Source organism: Diospyros lotus, chromosome 13 (genome assembly GCF_014633365.1).
Source record: "Diospyros lotus cultivar Yz01 chromosome 13, ASM1463336v1, whole genome shotgun sequence".
Lineage (NCBI taxonomy): Eukaryota > Viridiplantae > Streptophyta > Magnoliopsida > Ericales > Ebenaceae > Diospyros > Diospyros lotus.
In genome coordinates, this window is record NC_068350.1 from 1,095,998 (window position 1) to 1,120,848 (window position 24,851).

The following is a 24,851-nucleotide window of genomic DNA, read 5'->3' on the forward strand; positions in this document are numbered from 1 at the left end:
TCCAGACAGTTCTTCTACTTTGATTTTTCAGTCTCTTCCTTCTTTTTCTTCCACCTCTTTTAGTCCTCGAGTAGTACTGTCTTCTATTCCTCTTGAGTCTGCACACACTTCTGCAATTTCTGATCATTCCTCATCTCAGGCAGTCTCTTCTGCCTTAGGGTGTTCACGGTGCGGTTTGGGCGGTTTAGAGTATTTTCAACACGTCAAACCGTACATGCGGTTTGGCATTAAACTAAACCGCACGGTTTGGTTTTGTTCGCGAAAACTGCACCAGACCGCATCGCAATTTGCGGTGCAGTTTCCACGGTTTGATGCAATATTGATCAAAAGCAGAGGTTTGGCCAAAGAAATGCATCAAACCGCACATGCAATATGCACCTCTTAACAGATCGAGCGGTCTGTTTCTGGGATTTGAGAAACAGGAAACCCTAATTACAGGAAACCCTAATATGCCAGCAACTAAACCCATATAATGGTCCTAAAAATCCTGAAAGTTAGAACCCAATAGAGCAATAAAGGAGAGAACTTACTGTGGTAGTGAGTGAGAGTGAGGCAGGGGCACTGGGCAGCCCGCACAATAGCGACCACCGGCCACTGAGATGTCCGAAGTCAACGGCCATAGAACGGATCAAGAGTGGAGGGTCCAAGAGCGAGGAAGAAAGAGGTCGACGTGCAATGAACCAAAGCCGAGAGTGACAAAGAGGTAGAGGGAGCGTCGCAGCGACCAGACCACTAGTAGAGAGTGAGTGTGAGAGTGAGAGCGAGAGCGAGATGCAACGAGTCAATGGCCATCAACTATAGCATTGTGGATGGCGACGGTGGGGGGCGGTGGAGCTTGCAGCGATGGGAGGCAGTGGCAGCGATCGAAGAGAGGCTGTGGGAGTAGAGAGCGAGAGAGAGAATGTGAGAGAGAAAGAAATGAGAAATGGGGGTTGGCGCCGATCGGTGATTGTCTAAGGGAAAGGGGAGAGCAAGAGGGTGCGGCGGGCGTGGGTGGGTGCAAATGGCTTTGGGTTAGGGTTTGGTTGGTGGGAACGGGGAGAGAAAGAGGAGAGGAAGAGATCGCCTACCCCTTTTTATAATTATAATATATAAATTATATTTTTTTTAAATTATATATTATATATGCGGGAAATCGGTCGGTTCGGTTGGAAACCGTGGTTTGGCGGCTTTTTTGAACACTCCTACTTCTGCCTCATCTCTTCAGCCTGTACAGTCTTTTACTCTCAGAATGTCAGTTTTTGTTCCTAAATACAAAATTGCTCCAGCTCCCTCAATTCATCCTATGATCACTAGGTCTAAGACTAGACATCTTTTAACCACCTCTCCTCAAGCCTTGGTGAGTTTCTTAGAACCTAACACAGTTCATGAGGCCTTATTAGACTCACGATGGCTTAAAGCTATGGGAGAGGAGTTTTTAGCTTTGCAGAAAAATAATACATGGGAGCTTGTTCCATTTTTTGATGATATGGATTTGATTGGGTGTAAATGGGTATTCAAAACTAAGTATAACTCTGATGGGACTGTTATAAAGTATAAGGCTCGCCTAGTTGCAAAAGGTTTTCTCCAAAATTCGGGCATTGATTATGCTGAAACATTCAGCCCTGTTATTAAAGTACCTACTATTAGAGTGCTGTCTTCTTTAGCAGTGACCTTTGGATGGGATATACAAAAGGTTGATGTAAATAATGGATTCCTGAATGGTGATCTTGAAGAGGAAGTGTTCATGTCTCAACCTAAAGGGTTTATTAGTTCTACGCGTCCTTCTCATGTATGCAGGTTGAAAAAGTTCCTTTATGGACTGAAACAGGCTCGTAGAGCTTGGTACACAAAGTTAAGGAATGTTCTTCAATCTTGGGGTTTCTTAAGGATTGCCTCAAATGGTTCGTTGTTTATCAAACGAATATCTACCTTTGTCATTTTTATTTTGGTGTATATTAATGATATATTGATTATAGGCTCGGATTCTGCTGCTTTACAAGCTTGTATTCATGATCTTGACACCCATCTTGCTCTGAAGACCCTAGGTTCTGTTAATTACTTCCTAGGATTTTAGGCATATAGAGATAGCAATGGTCTCTATCTTACTCAGTCAAAGTATGTGTTAGACTTGTTAAAGAAGGTTGCTATGTTAGATTGTAATTTGTGTGACACCCTAGTTGATACTGCTGTATCTCTAATTGATGAAGGTGAATTGTTTGCTAATCCATCCTTGTATCAAACACTGGTTGGGTCACTGCAATATCTTACTTATACAAGGCCAGACATAGCCTTTGGAGTGAATAAGCTTAGTCAATTTTTGGCTAATCCTAAGCAACAACACTGGTTGGCTTGTAAAAGGCTGTTGAGGTATCTTAAGGGTACAATCGGTCTGGGCCTCTTATTTTCACCCTCTTCGGTAGAATTACCCTACTGTTTTCACGGATGCCGATCTTGCTGGTTGTAAGGTGTCTAGGCGATCAACTAGTGGGGTGTGTGTATTTCTTTGTGATAATCTATTCGTTTGGAGTTCGAAAAAAAATTAGTGGTTGCTCGGTCTATTGGGGAGTCTGAATATAGGGCTATTGCTCAGGGTGTGACAGAAGTGTTGTGGCTAAAATCCTTATTTGGTGAGTTGGGCTATTCGTGTGTGCATACTCCAATGATTTGGAGTGATAATCAAGCAGCCAAGAGTATTGCTGAGAATTCGGTTTTTCATGCCTGTACAAAACATATAGAGATAGATATTCATTTTGTTCATGAGAAGGTGGAGAAGAATGAAGTTGAGATCAGATATGGCCTTACCACTCATCAAATAGCAGATGTGTTTACTCAAGGATTACCAAGGAGCAGGTTCAAGTTTTTGGTTGACAAGTTGCATATGCAACAGTCTCTCATGGTTGCTGATTCTCAAGGATTTATTGCTAGATGAATGCTCAAAGGGAAGTCCACTTTGAGGGAGAATGTTGGAGAGATTACTTGAGCTTGTTTTTGTTAGAATACTTGAGATTGTTTCTGTTATGTATTTACTTAGTGTATGCTGTTAGTGTGCTATTAGTATGCGGTGATGTGGTTTCTATTATGGTGGTTAGGCACAGTTGTATATAAGCTTGATGAGCTTTCATTGTATGTGTTGAGAAAACATTTATTCATTTTCTAAGAAGTAAAGTTCTGAGATCGTTCTCTTCTTCTCTCTTGTGCCCTAGATTTCTATTGCCCTAACCTTATTTATAGATTGGAGGGGGAAATTGGTCAGAAATGGGGAAAGATAATAGATAGAAATGAGGGGAAGAGTTGAAGATCAGAACAGAGTGAGAGAAATTATCAGAACGGGAGGAAGAAATTAGAGAGAATTTGAGAGAGAAAAATAGGATTCAATTATCATTCAACATATATCCTTCCATTCGTTTACAGTCGCCTTTTATAGGCATATTTGGCTCCTAACTGAATGCTTAACAATACCCATGTGCTTCTAACCAATTGCTAAAATATCTCATAACAACTATTATAAGTCCATTACCATATTGCCTCTCTATTGTTCCTAAGGTCATGACAATTGCCCCCTCCTTGAGAGAGTTCTTGTCCCCAAGAATTTGCAGCAAGTAGGCATTGCTCTTCATCCAATCCTAGCTTTCTCTATTTGGTTTATCCTTCTTTCTTTCTCCTTCTAAGCCACTTCCTTTTCACCTTTATGTTCTTTCTGTTTTGCCTTTCCTGCCAAGGTAGAGTGTATTATTTGAGAGTTCTTATATAGAGATTATGCCAGTGAGTTGTAATAACAAGCAGTCAAACAACAACCTCCCCTTCCATCTTCTCCCAGACCTTGTGGCAGTCCTTCTGTCATGTCCACTTAAGCTGTTCCTTCCTTGCCAAAACCAACACTGGAGACTGTTTGATACCTACTTTAACCCAAGTCAAGGACGACTCAGCCTGGTTCGGAACCAAAGCCCCAGCGAAAGAATGTCTTTTCTCAACCTCCAACTTCTTCCTTGGATCCAAGTCCTTGAAAAGTGTCTGTCTAAGTGCCTCAGCCTTAGGATTAGTTTCTGTAGAGCCAACATACGATTGTTCAGGTCCTAGTTGTTCCATTAGACCTTCTTTAACTGCATGTGGACCATCACAATTGTGACCCTGCCTCGGATAGATGTTACATGCATTGCCATTCTCAACTCCAATTTGATTTAGACACTGATTATCACCGAATCATCAGCTTCCTGCTTTTGTAAAATGTGGACTACACCAATCTCCTTATCCAATCTTCTTTCATCTTCGGAAACCTGAGTTTCATTGACAAGTTCGCTTTAGTTACAACGCCCACATCCTTGATATTGACTTATGTTTCAGTCAGAACCTCCTGATTCCATGCAAATAATCTAGCAACTCTTTTTTCTTTGTGTTTGTTGGAATTTTTCTCTACATGAACGGATGAAGCATGTGAGAATGGATTGAAGTTTCATAAAGAGGGAGATTGAGGAAAGAGGGATTAGTTTATCCTATATTCCCACCATTGATCAAGTAGTTGATGTGTTCACAAAAGCTGTGGCAAGACCAGGTTTTGAGACATTAATTGGCAAGCTGGGAATGACTTGTATCTTATATACTTTATCCTATATTATCTATTGTTGGACGAGATTAGAAGATTCAAAGTTAAAAAGGGAGTATAATAGATAGATAGAGGCCGAGGATAAAGGAAGAAGCGCACGGTTGAAGTTTAAATCAGATAGATAATTCTAAAGTTTAAAGTTTTGTAGTTTTAAAGTTTGATCTTTTTCCTATTTTTCAGGAGATAAATCTTCCTCGTTTCTAGGGGATAAATAACCTAAATTTTCTCCTACTTTATTGGAGAAAAAGTAGGATGTAATCTATATATATTACTCCCCTTGTGTTCAATAGAAATTAATCAAGCTTTCAAGGTTTTAAGCTTGTTTCAGTGTTTGTGACATTATTTTTAGGACCAATCTGTTTGGACCTAGACATGACTAATTGACCAATTTTTTTTCTATTTTTTGTGGACTTGACAGAGATCCAATTTTAATCCATCTAAGGCTGATGTTATGATTCTTGTTCTCCAACCTGTTGAATTTAGGAGACAATTCCTAAACAAAAAAGATGATACTGTCTTTAAGATATGGCTATTGAAAATAGATGTTCTCTAGATTTCACTAGTTCTTGTTATGAATAAGCATAATATTCTCATGTCCTTCCACCTTTTTTTATTTTATTATTTTATTATTTTTTATCTTTGTTTATCTGAGGAGAAAATATGTAGTTTGAGAATATAACTATTTAAGTCTAGTTATAAAATCATTCAGTACATGTAGTTATACAAAAGTAGTGTTTCTTTTCTTCCCATAAGCTCCCAGGTTGAGCTCTGAAGTCTTGTCAGATGGATGCTGTGTCCAGTGCTAATCATATTATTTCTGGCAGTAGCTTTATTGTTGATAATGTTTCTTCTCCTCATTCTTTTGTAAGCTCTCATGGTTTGTAGCCCTGTGAGATTGTCTTTTTATAAACGCTGATGGCTAGGTTGCCTTTTGTTGAATATATTACTTACAAAAGATAAAAAAAGTATTGTTTCTTTTGTACTCAAATATGACCGGATGGTGATAACTTCATGTTTTCATGTCAGGGGATTGAATTGTATTTTTGTGATGTATGCTCTTTAATTATTTCTTCTTTTGTCTTGTCACATTTTGTATAATAACTTGCATATCTACAATTACAGTGCTCTAACAATACCTGTCGTGTGGCATATCACCCTCTTTGTGCACGTGCTGCTGGTTTTTGTGTTGAGGTAACTTCTTCCTTCATCCTAGTTGTTATTGGCTTTTAATTGTCCTTGTGCGTGCATATCTATGTCTTCCTTGACATTTATATAGGCTTCACGAAATGATAACATAGCTTATGTTATGTATATGTTTGTGTTTTTATTATTGTATGTTCATATAGCTTGAAGATGAGGACAAGTTACATCTAATTTCTATGGATGAGGATGAAGATGAACAATGCATTCGGTTGCTTTCCTTCTGCAAGAAGCACAGGCCCCCATCTATTGCACGTTTAACTGGTGATGATCGGATTGTGCCAATGCCTCCCGAGCATTCAGATTACTGTCCTCCATTGAATCCATCTGGTTGTGCTCGAACTGGTATGTTCTTGAATGGTCATTGTTGAAGTGGTAGTCTTTGAACAAACAGTTCCTAAGAGTCACCCCATTTGCCTTTTCATTTTCTTCTTGCTCTCTCTCTCTTTACTATTCATTTTGAATTTGAAAAATGTTTACCATGTTTGCCTTTGTTTTTTGTTTTGTTTTTTTTTTCAATTCTCTTCTCCAAACAGAACCTTACAATTATTTTGGAAGAAGAGGAAGGAAAGAACCGGAAGCTCTTGCTGCTGCATCTTTGAAGCGCTTATTTGTAGAGAACATACCGTACTTGGTTAGGGGACATTGTCAACATGCGGCCTTGGGCAACACATTCTCAACTCATGCACTGGCTGGTTATAAATTCTACCTCAATCTTCAAAAGCTAAATGCCTCTCAGCTTGATGCTCCCAAAAGCATATTCTCAATGGCTGAAAAATATAAATACATGAAGGATACCTTTAGAAAAAGGCTGACATTTGGTAAGCATAAAGTTTTATTTTCTTTAAATGTTTAATAATATTTGAGTCAATTAAGATTTCCTAAGTTCTTTTAATGTTGTTTTCTGTTATTGGTGTTTTGCTATATGTTTTTCTATTATGTAAAGTTTTATAGTAAATTCTCTTGTTCTTTGTTTTACTCGTACCTTCTCATACCATAATTATGACTCCTCTTGGTTTAGGTGTTTTCCCTCAAGCATATATAAAATAGTTTTTGTTGAAGAAATTGATGCTGACTAGTATAGTGAATTGCTGTAATTAGTTATGTTGTTTGTTGTATTTAGTAAAGGATTAGTTAGGTAACTAAGTCGATTAGTTAGTTTGTTGTTAAGGATAGCTGGATATAAATAGTTCAGCTATTCCTTATTTCATTTTGATTAATTCATTGATTGAGGCATTCTTCAGAACCTCTCATTTTTTCTTGTGTGATTTTTTGTTTTTTCATTTTACATCTGAAACCCTAGTTACATGGTATAAGAGCCTTTGACTTACGTCCATGGCATTTAATCAAGATTGCAGTGCCTCCTCGTTACCTCGATCAAACTCTTCTTTATCTTATGACTCGCAACTCGATTTTGCTTCAGTTGTAAAATCCTTCAATTTTGTCCCAATCAAACTTGATACCAGTAATTACATGTTTTGGAAGGCACAAATCTTAGCGACCATTAGCGCCCTTGACTTGCTTCAATTCGTTAACAAGTCTCCGCGTCTGCCCAAATATGCTCCAAATACGGAAGCGGGAGGATTTGATTTATTGTAAATCCAGCATACACGACCTGGATTTGATCTGATCAACTTCTTCTTGGATGTTTTTTTTTCTACGATGGACAAGGAAGTCCTCGCATAGGCGATACATTGTGAATCGTTAGAGGAGGTATGGTCTTCTCTCGAGACTCTCTACTCGCAGTAGACTGTTGCTAAGTCATTTCAATTAAAATTGCAACTACGATCAGTTAAGAAGAACTCTCTTTCTGTTAATGATTATATTTTGAGAATCAAAACTATTGCACATGCTCTAGCTGCTATCGTTAAACCCCCAAGTGATAAGGATCTGTTGTTAGCGATTTTGTATGGCCTTGATCATGATTATGAAATTGTGGTGAGCCTTATTGCATATTAGATGGATGAGATAAACTTAGAGAAAGTTCAATATCTCTTGTTAATGCATGAACAAAGATTAGCCACTAAGAATTCATCTGCCTTTTCCTTTGTTAATTTTGATTATGCTGTTTCACCATCCATGAATGTGAATGTTGCTTCTTATGGATCTGGATCTGACAGTGGCTATGTTAATAATAGAGGAGGTTTTGTATCCCGTAGGGGTAGTTATCTGAATAGAGGGGGCAGGAGTCGAGGTTGATTTGGTGGTAGGAGAGTATATTGATAGCTATGTGGTAAACTTGGCCATTTTGTAGACAAATGTTACCACTGCTTTGATAGGGGTTTTCAAAGAGTTTCTGGTCAGAATCAAAGTCTTGGTGGAGGTGGTTCTTAGTTTCAATCAGATCCGCATGTTTTTCTAGCTGGTCCTAATGAATCTAATGAAGCTTTTATGGCTGACTTAGGGTCTACCTCTTACGGTTATTTGCCTCAGTCCATTGATACTCAATCCCAAGCCTCACCTTGTGGAGAATCTCCTTGGTTTGTTGATTTTGGAGCAACTAACCACATTGCCACCACCCTCAACAATCTTTCTCTATCCTCTCCATATCATGGCGTTGATAAAGTTGTTGTTAGCGATGGTAAGAAATTACCTATTTCCAATGTTGGTGTCAGTCATTTACATACTCAAACTCACCCTAGCTCCATTATTTCATTACCTAATATACTTCATGTTCCTCATATGAAGAAGAGTCTCCTTAGTGTATCTTAGCTCACAATGGATAATAATGTTGTTGCTGAGTTTAATTATACTTCTTGTTTGCTTAAGGACAAGGACTCAGGGCTGGTGCTACTCTGAGGAACACTTAAAGATGGCCTATATCAGTTGGTACTAGCATTTGGTCATGTTGTGTCCGAGTCCAAGGCTATTCCTTCTTTCAAGACATCAGAAGTTGCTGCTACTTTTCCTGTTTCTTCAAATAAATGTACAAGACAGTATTTGTTCTCTCTAGATTTGTCATCTAGCATAAATGTAGCCCAAACACGTAATGTTGGGTAGCAGTGGCATGCCAAATTAGGGCACCTTGCATCTCATGTACTACAACATGTTTTGAATGAACTTCATATTTCTTGTTCCAAGTCTGCTATTTCCTTTTGTGATCCTTGTAAAATTGGCAAATTACACCAAATTCCATTTGCTCATTGCTCCATTACCATAGTTGTAAAAGGCGCACCTAGGCGCAAGGCGCTAGTTCGGCGCCTCGCCTGGGCCGTGGCAAGGCGATTTCAATGAGGCCCTCGCCTTGCACAGTGAGGCGTCGAGGCGAGAGGCGCGCCTCATGAAACTTAGATTTTAATTAAACCTGGGCAGCCCAATTCCTCCTCTCTTCTCGGTTTCAAAATGTATACATTACAACATATTTACATTTCTTTAGTTTAAGTAAATGTTCACATTTTCTTTTGTTTATATTTTACCTTCCATTTACTTTAATACATAAATGTAAATAAGAAAGTACCCCTTATTTGGATTCAATAAAAATATCTAAAAAATCAAAATCCATAACATTAAGAAAATATAATTTTGGTTTTAGTACAAATTTGGGATTTAGTGATTTTACCACCTCCAAAATACATACCTACTATTTCTTGTAAAATTCATTAAAAATCATTTTAACAACAATGAATATTAGCTATCAAAATACCGAGAGATAGTTTTTCGAAATGAAAACATTTTCTTATATGTCTCCTTATAATGCGCTAATCTTCCATACTTAGAAAAATAACATTTTTTAAAATGAAAACATTTTCTTGATTGTGGACTTGAAGTGTTTATATGTTTGTTTAGAACTTTGTAGCATGATTGGTACTTGTTTGAGTTTGAGACTTTAAGTTTGAACTTTGATGATGTTTCTAGTTTAGAATTTGCATGATGAATGAATCAACTTTGATGATGTTAGTTTTGAATTTGAAGATAATGAATCATTAATGATATGCATGTGTTATTATTGATAATTTGATAGTTTTTTATGATTTTACAAGATTTTGAGTTTTTTTCCTAAAAGCTGCGCCTCGTTTCGCAAAGGCGTGCCTCGCTTCATGCACCTCGCGCCTTAGACTCTAGGACCCTTTGCACCTCATGCCTTTCAGAACTCTACCCATTACAATAAAACAACCTTTAGAATTTGTTTATTTTGATGTATGGCGTCCAACTCCTATTACTTCTACTGAGTGTTATCGTTACTATCTTATCTTTGTTGATGCCTATACAAGATACACATGGCTATTTCCCTCGAAACTAAAGTCTGATGCCTTACCCACTTTTATGAATTTTCATAAGTTTGTTGAGTTACAATACAACTCAAAACTAAAAGCCTTGCAAACCGATAATGCGGGAGAATTTAAAGCCTTTTTTCCCTACCTTCAGACCTGTGGCATTCAGCCTCGTTTTACATGTCCTTATACTCACCAACAAAATGGTGTTGCAGAAATAAAACATTGACATATAGCTAAGATGGGTCTTACATTGTTAGCCCATGCTCATATGTCTTTAAAATTTTGGGTAGAAGCATTTCAAATAGTTGTCTACACCATAAACCTTTAACCTTTTGGATGCTTCTGCTTTCCCTATCTTCGACCTTATAACCGATACAAGTTTGATTTTCATTCTTCCAAGTGTGTGTTTCTTGGTTATAGCCATGTTCAAGCGGGGCATAAATATTTACATCCTACGGGTAGAATATATGTCTCTAGACATGTTAAATTTAATCTAGATGAGTATCCTTATCCTAGCTTGTTCTTACCCTCAGCTTGTTCCTCATCTGCAGTTCAATCTCATGGTCCTTCAACCTCTATTCTTCATTTTCTTCCTTCTCTTTATTTTGATGTTTCTCGAGTAGCACAACCTTTAGTTCCTTCCTTATCACCTTCTGATCTTGCTGATTTTGTTTCCTCTCCTATTATGTCTTCAAAGCCTTCTTCAAATCCGCAGTCTTGTTAGCCTATTCAGCCCCATATTCCTAAACATAAACTTGCTCTGGCACCTTCTATTCATCCTATAATAACACGATCTAAGTTCAAACAACCTATTGCTACCTCCCCCATGCATTGATGAGTACCCTAGAACATAATTTAGTCCATGAAGGTCTCTTAGATTCTCATTGGGTTACGGCTATGAAGGAGGAGTTCTCTGCATTACAACACAATCATACATGAGATTTAGTTCCATTTTCATCTAATATGAATCTTATTGGTTGCAAATGGGTATTTAGGGTCAAGTGTAAATCTGATGGGTTAATTTTCAAGCATAATGCTCGTTTGGTAGCTAAGGGTTTTCTTCAAACTTCTGGAATAGACTATGTAGAGACCTTTAGTCCTGTTTTTAAGGCTCCCACCATTAGAGTTTTATTTTTTTCTTGGCAATCACTTTTGGTTGGGACATGCAACAAGTGGATGTTAATAATGCATTTCTCAATGAGGACCTAACTGAATATGTATACATGTCACAGCATGAGGGCTTTATTGATTCCAAATTTTCCTCCTATGTTTGTAAGCTGAAAAAGTCACTCTAAGGTCTCAAACAAACACCTAGAGCTTGGTACACCAAATTAAGGACAACTTTGCAAAATTGGGGTTTTATCAGGTCTGTTTCAGATGCTTCTTTGTTCATTAAGAGAACCACTAAAGCTATATTGTTCATATTGGTGTATGTTAATGATATTCTTGTCACGGGGTCTGATCTTATTGCTCTTAAGGTCTGTATTCATGATTTGAACACTTATTTTGCACTCAAAACCTTAGGTTCAGTCAATTATTTCATAGGTTTTGAGGCTCATAGAGATGTTAGTGCTATGTATCTTACACAATCCAAATACACATTGGATTTGTTGAAAAAGGCAAGAATGCAAGATTGCAAGCGTTGTGAGACACCCGTGAACTTGGGCATTTCATTGACTGATGAAGGGGATAGTTTTTCTGATCCATCACTTTATAGAACCATTATTGGTTCTCTCCAATAATTGACCTATACTCGACCAGATATAGCTTTTGTGGTTAATAAATTGAGCCAGTTCCTATCCTCTCCTAAAGTGCAACATTGGATGGGTTGTAAACGGTTACTTCAATATCTCAAGGGCACAATAGGTCTGGGGTTGCTATTTGCACCTACCTCTAGTGAGTTGTGCCTAACGGTTTACACTGATGTAGACCATGCTGGCTGCAAAGTAACTAGGAGATCTATTAGTGGGTTATGTGTATTTCTTGGCTAAAATTTGTTGGTTTGGATCCCTAGGAAATAGTCTGTGGTGGCTTGTTCTATGAGAGAAGTAGAGTATCGTGCAATAGCACAAGGAGTGATTGAAATCATGTGGTTAAAATCTTTGTTTTCTGAATTGGGCTATCCATTAGCCCATGTTTTAGTCTTATGGTGTGATAACCTAGTAGCAAAGATCATAGCAGAAAATCCAGTGTTTCACTCATGTACCAAGCATAGTGAAATAGATGTGCACTTTGTTCGGGAAAAGGTGGAAAATGGAGGGATTGAAATTTGGTATGTTCCTACTCTACATCAAGTGGTAGGCATCTTTACCAAAGGACTATCAAGGGACAGGTTGCCATTTTTGTGTAAGAAACTTGGGCTCAGATTATCTCCTCTATATTCTCATTCAGACAAGACTAAGCTTTACCTATTCTAACTCTGCTAGGAGGTCTAATCTGAGGGGGAATGTTGAAGAAATTGATGCTGACTAGTATAGTGAATTGCTGTAATTAGTTATGTTGGTTGTTGTATTAGTAAAAGATTAGTTAAGTAACTAAGTTGGTTAGTTAGTTTGTTGTCAAGGATAGCTAGATATATATAGTTCAGCTATGCTTTATTTCATTTTGATTAATTCATTGATCGAGGCATTCTTTAGAACCTCTCATTATCATCTTTCTCTTGTGATTTTCTGTTTCTTCATTTCACTTCTGAAACCCTAGTTAGAGTTTTTGCCTTGTTTCAGTTTGCAATAATCATCTTGATCCATATTGGCTTCATGTTCCATAGTTCAATCTTTTTCAACATCCGTTTCTCCTCAAAATAATTTGCCTTTTACCTTTCAAATCCCACCATTTTGTTCGAAAACATAGTTTTTTTTTTTTTTTTTTTTCATTTTTGTTGCTCTTCATTATTTCTTCACTATTTTTTGATATGGATGTCAAGAACCATAAACCTACGTTGAATGGGTAGACACTCTCCTATTATAAGTTTTCAATTCTTATGCAGGGATGTTTATCTTGTTTGAAAGTAGTCTATTTGGGTAGTTGATACACCACCATTTTTTTGTGATCTAATTCTCATCGTGTTCCTGAACATGATTGTTAGAGTATCTCACAACCCCACACTAATTCTCTCAACTCAACCAACTTGCTATATATAACCCAAGAACATACTGATAACAGAAAGCACAAGAAAACACCACAAAGCGAGAAACACACACACGAAAACATCAAGATTTATCCTAGTTCGATCTTGAAATCCAAGACCTACATCCAGACTGCTAGGCACCGCATAAATCCACTATCTTGAAACCCCCAAGGGATGATTACAACGAGAACTTAATCCCTCCCGCCCATATACACTGAAAGCTATAGGGAAATTAGGGAATACAAGCTAAGAACCAGCCACTCTCTACCTCTCGCACTCAATCCCCAAATCAAGACAGTAAACTGGAAGCAATACTTCACAAATACAGGCGCACAAAGACTCCTCTCTCCCTTCACCCCTATCCACGACCCCTATTTATAGGATATAGGGGTGCGGAGCACATAGAAGAAAGAATAAAACAACTAACTAACCGCCGCCTAACAGAATAACTAATTCACATAAGACGGCTGCCTCCTTCTAGAAACAGACCTTCTAGAAGAGCAATAAAATCTAACGCTACAACAGGAAAGAAACTATGCAGCAGAATAAAGATACATGATTTACATTTAATCTAATCTAATACAAATGTTACAACAATGATATTAGCATGATAAGATCATATGCTGTAGTGAAATCCAAAATAGCTTTTTCCAAAATTTTTCCCTTACTCCATAGCCATAACTACACACATCTCCATATCCATTTTTAAGTCAGTTCCTATAATTGCGGCCCCCCCCCCCCCCCCCCCTCCTCCCAAAAAAAAAAAAACCCAACAAAAAAACGGTGTTTTTTTTGGCAATAACCTCTCTAAATCCTCCCAAAAATTTGTTTTTCTCTCTTCTTCTAACCCAATTTGTGGTATGTATGCACGGACAATATTCAAAACTCTTTTCTCTTACAATAATCTTAATTGCGATAATCCTTTGTCCCAGCCTCTGACATCCACTATCTCAACCCTTAATGTCTTGTTTGTAATAATCCAACCTCATTTTTCTCACTATCGTTGCCGCCATACTAAAGCTTTTATTATGAGATAACCAACATTTTAGCCTTCTCATCAACCAATCATGTCCCTTGATGGCAAATAGTGTTAATTCTTCTCCTAATGAACACATCGGCAACACCCATAGACTTCTTCCTATGAAAGTTCCAAAATTTCATGATCTAATCCTTAGCCTCGGAATTTAGTCTAATTTCTTTACTTGCAATATTGTAATTGATTTGATATTAGATTTTGAATAACTGACTTGCACAATGAGAATTGATCTTATTGCTTGCAAATAATAGTTCAAGGGGTAAGTGAAGTTTTCCTTGAAAGTGGAAAAGGGAATGAATAGTGTCATCTTCTATTTCTGTTTCAACTGAATTATTTTTCCACCTCTAAGTTCCATATTGCTTTCCCAAGTGATGTTCTTGCTCTATCATTGGTGTTCCTGTTGTTCATTTAACATTTTCATATAACCAATTGCATATATATGAAATTTTTTAATTGATTTTCTTTTTCCTGAAGAAACATTATTCATAATTCTCTTTAGCAAAGAAAATGGTCTATAGTTCTCTCTAGTTGATTAGGAAGAAAGTGATTTGAAGTTCTCTTTAGCTGATCTGGAGAAAAGTGATTCAAAGTTAGTTTTAGCTGATTGTTTGAATTGTTATGGGCTCTAGGAAAATCTGGAATACATGGATTTGGAATATTTGCAAGACAAGCACACAGTGCTGGAGACATGGTAAATGATTTACTTTTTGACTAAAACTTGGATTTCTGAAAATTTGAAGTAGCTAAACTGTTTATTAATTTTGTCTTGTTATAGGTGATTGAATACACAGGCGAGCTTGTTAGAGCGCCAGTAGCTGACCGAAGAGAACATTTGATATACAATTCATTAGTTGTAAGTACATCAAACTCGTGTATGCAACTCTTTGGTTGGTAGATGTGTTAGTAGTCTTGTTGCTCTTATTCATTCATCAGAGCAGCAGTTTTTAATTACCAAAAAGTATAAAAACAGAGATGCAGTCTTGTCTGTAAGACTGCATATTGAACGATGAAGGATATACTTAGAATACTAAAAATGAAAATTTCAGTGTAATCTACTAGGAAAGAGCATTACTTGTTAAGCATTGTGTTATCTTAGACCCTACTCAGCAAAGTTTATATGGACATATTGATTGAAAAGGAATTCTTAGAAATTGGAAGGCTTTCCTCTTAACTTATCATACTTGCATATTGGTTGTGTCATTTGCAATTTATATCTTGATTGCTTGGAATAGTGTCAATCTTGACTTCTCCTTTTCAAAAACTACATAAAAAAGAGAAGAATGTTTTAAGGGGGCAATATTGACTCAAAAGAGAAGGGAATATTCTCCTGCTCCTTGTCTTTGTTTTCTTTTGCCATTCTCATATATAAAGAAGAGAAGACTATCTTAAGAGGGTGAATCCTTGACGCAATGACAAGCAAAAACCCTAGGCTAGTTCTTGCCTAGGTCTACGAAACACTAAGGAAAGAAATCAGATTTGATTTATCGACTGCTGTATATCCCTCATGTAACTGTAAAGAAGATTATTTATAGGGTGGCTAGACTCCAACCCTAATGCGAAAGCAAAAAGGAAACAAAAGATACTAGAGTTCTAGCAAGACTGAAATTCTTAAACTTCTAACAAGACTGAAATTCTTGAACTTCTAAAATTTAGGCACATTCTTTCCTGCCAAGAGTCACTTGCTGGCTTTCCTCTTGGGCTTTCTCTTGTCAGCCTCGTCCATAAATTTAGTACCTAGGGCTTCTGCATCAATCCTATACAAAAGAGGACATATAAACCGACTTACAAGGAGAGATTGTCTAAAAATATATTTAGGATTCAGTAGATGAGGGCATCCTCCCTCAAATACAACAACATATACATCATTTATCCCACTATGTGGGGTCGGCTATATGAATTCTAGACTTCTATATATTTCTATCTTTTGTCATATCTTCATTTAGGCCCATACACTTCATATCAAACTTTAATGTTTCTCCCAAAGTTTTCTTGGGTCTGCCTCTACCTCTTTTTTTGGCTAATTGTTCCATATCATCAACTTTCCTCACAACAGTGTTTCTTGATCTTTTTCTCACATGACCAAACCATCTTAGTTTAATCTCTCTCATCTTCTCCTCGATTGGCACTACTCCTACCTTATTACAAATAACTTCATTTCTAATTTTATCTTTTCTTGTATGGCTGCACATCCATCTTAGTATTCTCATCTCCGCAACGCTTGTCTTTTGCTCATGCTCAGTGTTCAAAAAATCGGCCTAGGTGGCTGCCTAGGCGTCGATGAGGCACTAGGCGGCCGCTGGTTGTGGCGAATATGCCCTAGTTGGGCCTCCTAGGCGCCGGCCCGATTAATTAGTCGACTTGGGCACCTAGGTGGCCCAGGCGGCTTGCGCTGCCTAGGCTGCCCAATTTCTTGCTTTAAATATCAGCGCCTTTTTCATTTCTAAAACCCTAAACGCTGCCTCTCATACTCCTCTCACTCTCAGCCGTCTCCCCCTCTCATACTCCTCTCACCCTAAGGTCGCTGTCGCCTCAATGTCATTGGCCCGCCGGTATCTCACCTTCTCGCTGCTTCAACGCTGCATCCTCCTCGCTGCTTCAACTTCGTCATCATCGTCGTGTCCTCGCCATCAAGCTCCATCTCTGCCGCTGGCAAGCTCCATCTCCGTCGCGTAACCCTTCTCTCTCTCTTATTCTTCTTCTTATGTTGCTGCCTCAATGTGTTTTTGTTTCTGTTTTTTTTATTTAATTTTCTTTTCTATTTATATATTAGATATATATTTAGTTTTTATTATTAACTATATATAATATATGTGTTTTTACATTACGAAGAAGATTGAAAACAGAAAATTATATGAAGTTATTGGTTATTTTGTAGAAAATAACTTCTATTTTCATTATTTTATTATATTATAAAACATAAATTATTTTGCTGTTTTATTATTTTAATTTGATTATTTTGTAGTTATTTTGCAGTTATGACATGATATATTATTGTTATTTTGAATATTAAGTGAGGTTATTGGTTATATATAGGTTTCTATTGCAAGTTTTTTCGATTAAATTAAAAATGTCGGTTGGGACTCGGAGTATGGGAGCATCGTTCGATGCAACTTAAGTTCTTAAAAGGAAGTCCAATGATATTGGATGGGAGTATGGAATATTAATTGATTTGAAGAATATGGATAAAGTGAAATGTAAGTTGTGTGGTAAAGTTATGTCTGGTGGAGTTTACAGAGTAAAAGAATACATAGGCCACATTTTCGAAAATGTTTTTGTATGTCCAAAATCTTCTTTGGATGATAAATCCAAATGCAAGAATGCTATTGCTGAGGCAAAGCGTAAGAAGACGAATAAGAAGGAGGAAGGTTTGATGAGATCTTCTGTTAATATTTCTGAAGGGGGGATGATGAAGATGAATTGCAAGAGTTAGGTAGCAAAAAAACGCCTCATACTCTTGGCCCTATGGATAAGTTTGCAACCTCCATCAGTTCTGAAACTTGTTTGACTGAGGGAATGACGAAAAGGTAACAAAATATCAACGAAGCACTCTTTAAAGAAAGAACACAGACTATGTATTGTGCTAGATGGGTGTATGAAGCTGATATACCTTTCAATGCTATATATCATGATAGCTTCAAATTGTTTGTTGAGGCAATTGGTCAATTTGACCCGGGCTTCAAACCTCCCAGTCAATACCAGTTGAGGGAACCGTTATTAAAGGGAAAAGTGGATAGAACTAAAGAATTACTGAAGAAGCATGAAGAGGAGTGAGCACGAAATGGGTGCTCCATTATGACAGATGCTTGGACAGACATAAAAAGGAGGAGCGTCATGAACCTATGTGTTAATTCTGATGCAAGTACTGTTTTTTGGTCTTCTAGAGAGTCTTCAAACGAAGCACATACAAGTGAACTCATTTTTTAGTATGTGGACAAGTGCATTGTGCAAGTTGGCCCACAAAATGTTATCCAAGTAGTACCAGACAATGCTGCCAACAATATGTGAGTGGCAAAATTATTGGAGTTGAAGAGGCCAAATATCTTTTGGACATCATGTGCTACTCACACTATCAATTTGATGCTTGAAAGTATAGGAAAACTTCTGAAGTTTAAAAAAGTCATTGATTAGGCCAAGAGTTTGACAATCTTCATTTATGCACACCATAAGACCTTGTCCTTAATGAAGTTATTTACAAAGAAGAGGGATATTGTGAAGTCGGGATTCACTAGATTCGCTTTTTCTTGCCTTACTTTGCAAAGTTTGATGGAGAAAAAATCTCAAATGAGGACAATGTTTACTAGCTCTGAATGGGAAGAGTGCAAATGGTTAAAGATTGTTGAAGAGAAAGCAGCATATGCTACTGTGATGAGCATTGCTTTTTGGAATGGTATGAATTTATGCCTTAAGGTTTTTGCACCTTTGGTGAAGGTGCTTCGAATTGTTGATGTAGATAATAATCTCTAATTTAAGCTTTTTTTTATGGAGAGATTAAGCATGCAAAGGAAGCTATTAAGGAGACTCTAAATAATCTTGAGAAGAACTATCAGCCTATTATAGAGATTATTGAAGCAAGGGTGAAAGATATGCTAGATAGTCCACTACATTTTGCGACTTACCTCTTGAATCCCTATTACTTTTTTAAGGATGTGGATATACAACTTGATCATGAAGTCATGGATGGATTTTTTAACTGTGTGGAGATGTTTTATGATGCCGATGGTGAATTGCAAGGTCATGTTGTAAATATTGAGTTGCCAAAATATACTCGTAAAGAGGGAGCTTTTGGGAAATCGTGGGCAGCTCAAGGGTGTGCAACAAATGATGACAATTATAATCTAGGTATAAAATTTCTTTAATCATGTTCTTAGTTTTTATTGTGTGTAAATTTATTTACTTTATACTTGTAACGACCTATGTAGTTACATGGTGGGTGACTTATGGAAATCAAACTCCAAACTTGCAACGAATGGCGAGAAGGATCCTCTCGTTAACTAGTAGTTCATCTGGTTGTGAAAGAAATTGGAGTACTTTTGAAGGGGTTAGTGTATATTTTAAAACGTTTTTAATATTTTAATTTCATTATCTCTATCATTTATATTGATATTGCTTTTATTTTATTTATGTAGATACATACGAAGAAAAGAAATAGACTGGATATGAATCGATTAAACAATTTAGTCTTTGTCTAATTTAATGTGAAATTGATGAACAAGCAAAAAAGGGAAAAGGAAAGGAATGTTGATGTGCTACTTGCTAGTGATGCTACTAATGCACAAGGATGGATCGTTGAAGGAGGAGATGATGAAGAAGTTGAGCCTGGTATGAGACTCACTTGGGAAATGGTTGGTGAAGCATTCAAAGCAGACGAGATGCTTCAACCTCGAAGAAGTTCTAGGATGAGAGAGCTTCATGAAGATGATTTTCAATCAGAAGAAGAAGAAGTCCAATTAGATAGTTAGATACTTAGATTCTTTAAGTATGGTTTATGTTGCATTATTGTTGCTTTTGTCTTATTGAACCTAGAACTGATCTACAATAATTTGTTTTCTCATGCTTAATTCTATATTTCACTTGTCATTCCATTATTGTTGTATTATTGGTTTGTGTTGCATTATTGATGCTTTTCAACTTTGATTTAATTGAAAATAACATCAAATTACATCACAAAGTTAAAAAAAAAAGAAAAAAAAAAAGTTTTCCTAGGCCCCAGCCTGACGTCTGACTAGTGCCTAGCGCCTTTTAGAACACTACTCATGTTAGTATTTGACTGCCCAACATTCTGCGCCATATAACAAAACTAATCTTATAGATGCCCTATAGAATTTTTCTTTCAGTTTTAATGGGATTTTACCATCACATAACACTCCCGATGCATTTCTCCATTTTAGCCAACTTGCCTTAATTCTATGCGCGACATTCTCGTCATTTTTTGTCTTAAAGAGGAAGTTGGAATATTCCTTAAGACAAAAAATCTGACCCCCGCATTCTTAAAAACTCTCCTCTTTCTCTTATGTCAAATTTGTTAAATGCTTAAAATATACATGGCCATGCAAACTCTTATTTGCTTCCATCTTGAACTTGCTCAGTCCCATGAATGCAAAAAAATCGATTATAGAAGCTTACGCCACCCATTATTATCAAAAATGAAAAAGACTCCAAATTTCAGGACCTACTGTACAATGATGAAGCAAATGATCAACCAATTGCCCATTTATTCTATTTAGATAGAACCATTTAATATGCTTCTCTTACTTATAATGTGCTTATCAGGATGATTTGTTCTTTGTTTTTCACATTTACAACTGATGCGCATACACAATTCAACTTAAGTAGTTGTTTGGTTGAATTGCCTGCTTGGATATTTGTTCATTTCATTTCAGAATATATATGCGTATACATTTAGATATACTTACATTAGTTATCTCTGGCTAATTTGACCCAAAAATGTTCTAGAGTTAATCCTTTTTCTTCTTAAATTGTTGTCGCAATATTTTGTGTGTGTACTACCCATGCATGTGATCTTGAGTGTGCATGTGGTTAGAAGTTCTATCTTCCTAGACTGGCGACAGAAAGATAGCAAATATGCTTTATTATGGAATTAGTTTTGACAGTATTTGCACTTATAGTTGGTGGTTTGAAACATTCAAAGAAAAAGATGTGGTATTTGGACCACTTTTCGGACTTTCTCATTCTGCTTGTTTCCTTTGCAGGGTGCTGGGACTTACATGTTCCGCATTGACGATGAACGTGTCATTGATGCCACAAGGGCTGGAAGCATTGCACATTTAATTAATCACTCTTGTGAAGTATGTGTTCTCTGCTTTTGTATTTCTGTTATATATTGCTTGAATGAATGCTCTTTCTAAAATTTTTCTTCGTTAGTTCAGTGAGGTGATAACTTTCCCTATTCAATGCGGTAATCTAGATTAGTAGAGAAGGATGAAAAAATGAAACATAAATTGTAGACAAAACTTTGTTCTTGACTGTAGTAATCCTAATCCTACCTGACTGACTTTGGAGATTACAGCAAACACCTATTCATTAAATAAAGGCAGTAAAAGCTCAAGTTGTTAACTAGCCCAAAAAAAAGCTGTAGTTATAACAGGTGCCTTCTGATATGCTTATTTTCCTTGGACCATAGATGGTCTCATTAGCAAACTTATGATTGTTTTATGCTCTTTATCCGCCCATACTTTTTGGTAATCCATGTAAACAAGGATCTTATGTATCTATAATTAATTGATTTTATATGTTAATCTGTTTGGCTAATTTCTTTTATTTAATCATTAGCCATTTGGTGAACCTTTAGAAGGTTTGATGACATTGTGTTTCCCTATAATTAATTGTTCCTTCATGTTCATGCTCTGTAGACTAGAGTGGTATGAGTTCTTTTGGAACATTTGAATTACTTTATGCTGATTGCTGGTAATTTTAGAAAGTTACCTAATTTAGATGGCTAGTTCATAAGGGGTTTCCAGTTGTACCTCTGAGGATAACATTGGCGGGTCTTTTGACCACTGATTCTTTCCACTCTTTGAAAGGTTTTCAGGAAGCTTTTGTTACAATTGTCATAATTCTGCTGTTTACAGCAGCAGTATCAAAGCCAGTTGTTTATTATCTTTTTAAAGAAGAGACTGAATTGATCCTTTTACAGGTCAAAGCTTAGGTTGTTTCTTTAATGCAATGTGAGCGGATTTTTGGACAAAACTGAGTCCAAAGCTTAGTTCATTTTGAGACCCTCACTAGAGTCCGTATCTGTAGTAGGAACCTTTGGGTAGTGAAAAACCAAGCTCCACTAGAAATCTTGACAAGCATCAGCACCACCGAACGCTACCGTCCCAGTTGAAGGTCCTTGTCGACGTCCTGATCAAGGTCAAAAAACCTCTGCGGTTAAAGAGCCCTTGTGATTTTAGTTGCAAACTCACAAAAACACTAACCATTCCATCAATCCGATTGCTTTATTTTGACCCAGATTTAACTTGCAACACAACCCAACTTTTTAGACAAATTAACCCATAAAATGACCTATCTAGGTTTTCCTTACCCAATTTCATCTTCATCCAAACCTATCTAGGTACCTAATTTGTTACCCAAATAACCAACAATCAATCAACCCATAACCTTGTTTTTTTTTTTTTTCCTTTTCTTTTAACCTACTTCTTTAAGCCCAATTTTGGTATAAGTCCAATTATGTTTTGAACCAAGACCAAGAAATCAAGTTTCTCTTTGCGAAGAAAATAGGTTGCTTCTTTCCTTCCTTTGGATTAATATCCTTTTTTGCAAAGTAATGTTAATTTAATCTAAGCTAGATTTTCATTGACTTATTTGCCCCTTAACCATGGAGCTCAACTTGTCAAAACCTATTAGCCCAACAATGGCCCAAATATATAGAAAATCTGCAATCCAAAGATGCCCAATTAGGCTACATGGAGCAGAAGCACAAACCCAGAATAGGGATTGTTAATTCACCTACAATCAATACTGTCAACTAGAAATTTCTGCTAGGTCATCCTTGACCTAGCATGCATCTCTCAATTGTTGGGCCACAATATTTTACTACTCACTTGACTAAAAAGTGTGCTTTCGTGCTTCACTAGTTAGACCAACATTGCACTAGGGAAGTCCAAACTATGCAAAATTCCTTAACTGGCCTTGAAAATGGATTGAATAATCTCAAGAGTACTTCGACTTTATGATCAAATAGATCAACTCCTCCAACTATTGGGTATGCAAGCTATAGGTGGTCGGTCAATTGAGTCTCCTCATTCTAGCGACTCTATTCATGATGTTCAAGTAAGCGATCCCTTTGAGTATTTTGAAGAAGAGGAAGTAATAGAAGAACATGAAGAGATTGTTACAATACATGGGAGATTCCTCATGAACCTCAAATATAGACATGTTAGGAAATTGAAGAATGTCCTTATGTTTTCCCTGAGGATTTCTCAAAATACTTTCCCCTCCCCTCTACTTGATATTCAACCTCCCTTTCACTGTTGCCTAAGTGATTCTTCCTTTCAATAAACCTATATTGACCCATTATTTTGAACTTGTTTCGGAGTCAAAGATCCCATTAAAATTATCGTTTTGTTGTGTATATGGATTGAATTTAACATTATTTTATGTGAGCAGAATGTTCTGGCCAGGGACGACAGAGTCAAGCTTTTCTCATCCATTGGGTGAATCGTCCGGATTGAGCAGACAGATCCCAGAACTTGAGGACGAGTTTTCTCCCACTGGGGAGATTGATGTAGGGCAGAAAAGTAGAAATAGGAATTAGTATTATTTGTTTTGTTTACTTCCTATTTTAGTTTGTTTCCTAATTACTTTTGTTTATCTTTTAGATAATCCATAATCCTTCAATTATTAGGCCCCATTAGAATCCTAATTAGATTTGGATTATGTTTATCGGAATCCTAAATAGAGCTGGATTTTTTCTATTAGTTCCCTATATATAATAGATTATGATTTAATTGAAGGTAGCTTTTCTATCGTTGATATTATTGAGATATTTTAGTTGAGTTTATTGATTGAGTTTTTAGTTTGTTCTTGTGTTCTTCCTCTTTTTTCTGCGTCAATTGGTATCAAGAGCTATCTTTATCTTGCTCATTCCTCGTCAATTAGGTTGTTGCCTTCTTGTTTTCTTTACAAATTTATTAAAAACAATAGTCAAAAGTTATTCTCCCATCTTCTGAAAAAACTGTGCTACTTGCCCTTATTTAAATTTCATCCCTCATTCCTTATCTACACATTCATAAAAATGGATATTATGCATATATATTCATAATGAGGGTACAACTAAAGTCAACTAATTATATTAACTAATTTTTTTAATGGATAATTACTCACATAATTAATTAAACATACATATTGTTCTACTTTATATGATTATATAAGTAAAATTTAAATGCAATTAGGATTTTGAATAAAATCATTCACCAATACAATTTTAACAAAGTTTAAAGGTGAGACTTGTAATGAGAACTATTCGTAGAATAGAGTGTGACAATAGTTGATTAAATCATTTCATTGTACATGTAAGATGTTGAAGATATATATGTATGTGTATCTATAAATAAGGGTAGGGTGAATTATATAAACAATTCTGAAGTTAGTTAATTTTATAATTTGGAATACGACAAATCTTGGTAGGAATGATAAGGTTGCTCCTTTGTGATTGGAAAGGTCATAGATTTAAATTATAGAAAAAATATCTTTATGAAGTAAGGGTAAAGCTTTGTAGAGAAAAGATGCTCTCTCAAACTCTGCAAAGAGAGGAGCCTTGTGCTAACCTGACATTTTTTTTTCAATAATATCTTGTATTTTTATAATTGTACTTTCAATTGTACCTTATGCCATTAGCTTTTTGTGAAATGAGTACCATTTTTGTTTTATGATCTTTTACAAATAGAAAGTTGACAACTTGGTATAATTGCAACAGTTACAAGAGTTTAGTCTTGATTGAAAAAATTATTTTGTGAAGGTTTAAATATAGTAGAGTTAGGTAAAATTCATGATTGTTTGCTTAATTTGTTCTATTGTTATTTATATTTTATATGCTCCACATCATCATCATCTTGTCCTAATCAAGTTTGGGTTTGTGGCACAAAGTTTTTTAAATACTACTCATTTATATAGAAATTATATAAATCTATTGTGGTCCTACTATATTCTGAAGAGAATTTTTTGTATGTA

The 24,851-nt window shown here is 36.3% G+C and overlaps 1 protein-coding gene across 8 annotated transcripts in view; it reads left to right on the forward strand.

Annotated features, from left to right (window-relative positions):
- LOC127788349 (histone-lysine N-methyltransferase ATX2) overlaps positions 1–24,851 on the forward strand; it is a 93,202-nt gene that overhangs the window by 32,949 nt on the left and 35,402 nt on the right. For 7 of the 8 annotated variants that reach the window (XR_008020333.1, XR_008020334.1, XR_008020332.1 and 4 more), the window contains exons 14-19: positions 5,705–5,773; positions 5,929–6,127; positions 6,319–6,603; positions 14,789–14,850; positions 14,935–15,012; positions 20,870–20,965. Coding sequence is in view for 4 of the 8 variants with exons in the window: in XM_052316514.1 (XP_052172474.1) it covers positions 5,705–5,773; positions 5,929–6,127; positions 6,319–6,603; positions 14,789–14,850; positions 14,935–15,012; positions 20,870–20,965 (789 nt within the window). In the remaining 4 variants the exon portion in view is untranslated. Of the gene's footprint in view, positions 1–5,704; positions 5,774–5,928; positions 6,128–6,318; positions 6,604–14,788; positions 14,851–14,934; positions 15,013–20,869; positions 20,966–23,288; positions 23,617–24,851 lie in introns of those variants that run through there. The other variant, XM_052316515.1, reaches the window with a different exon arrangement.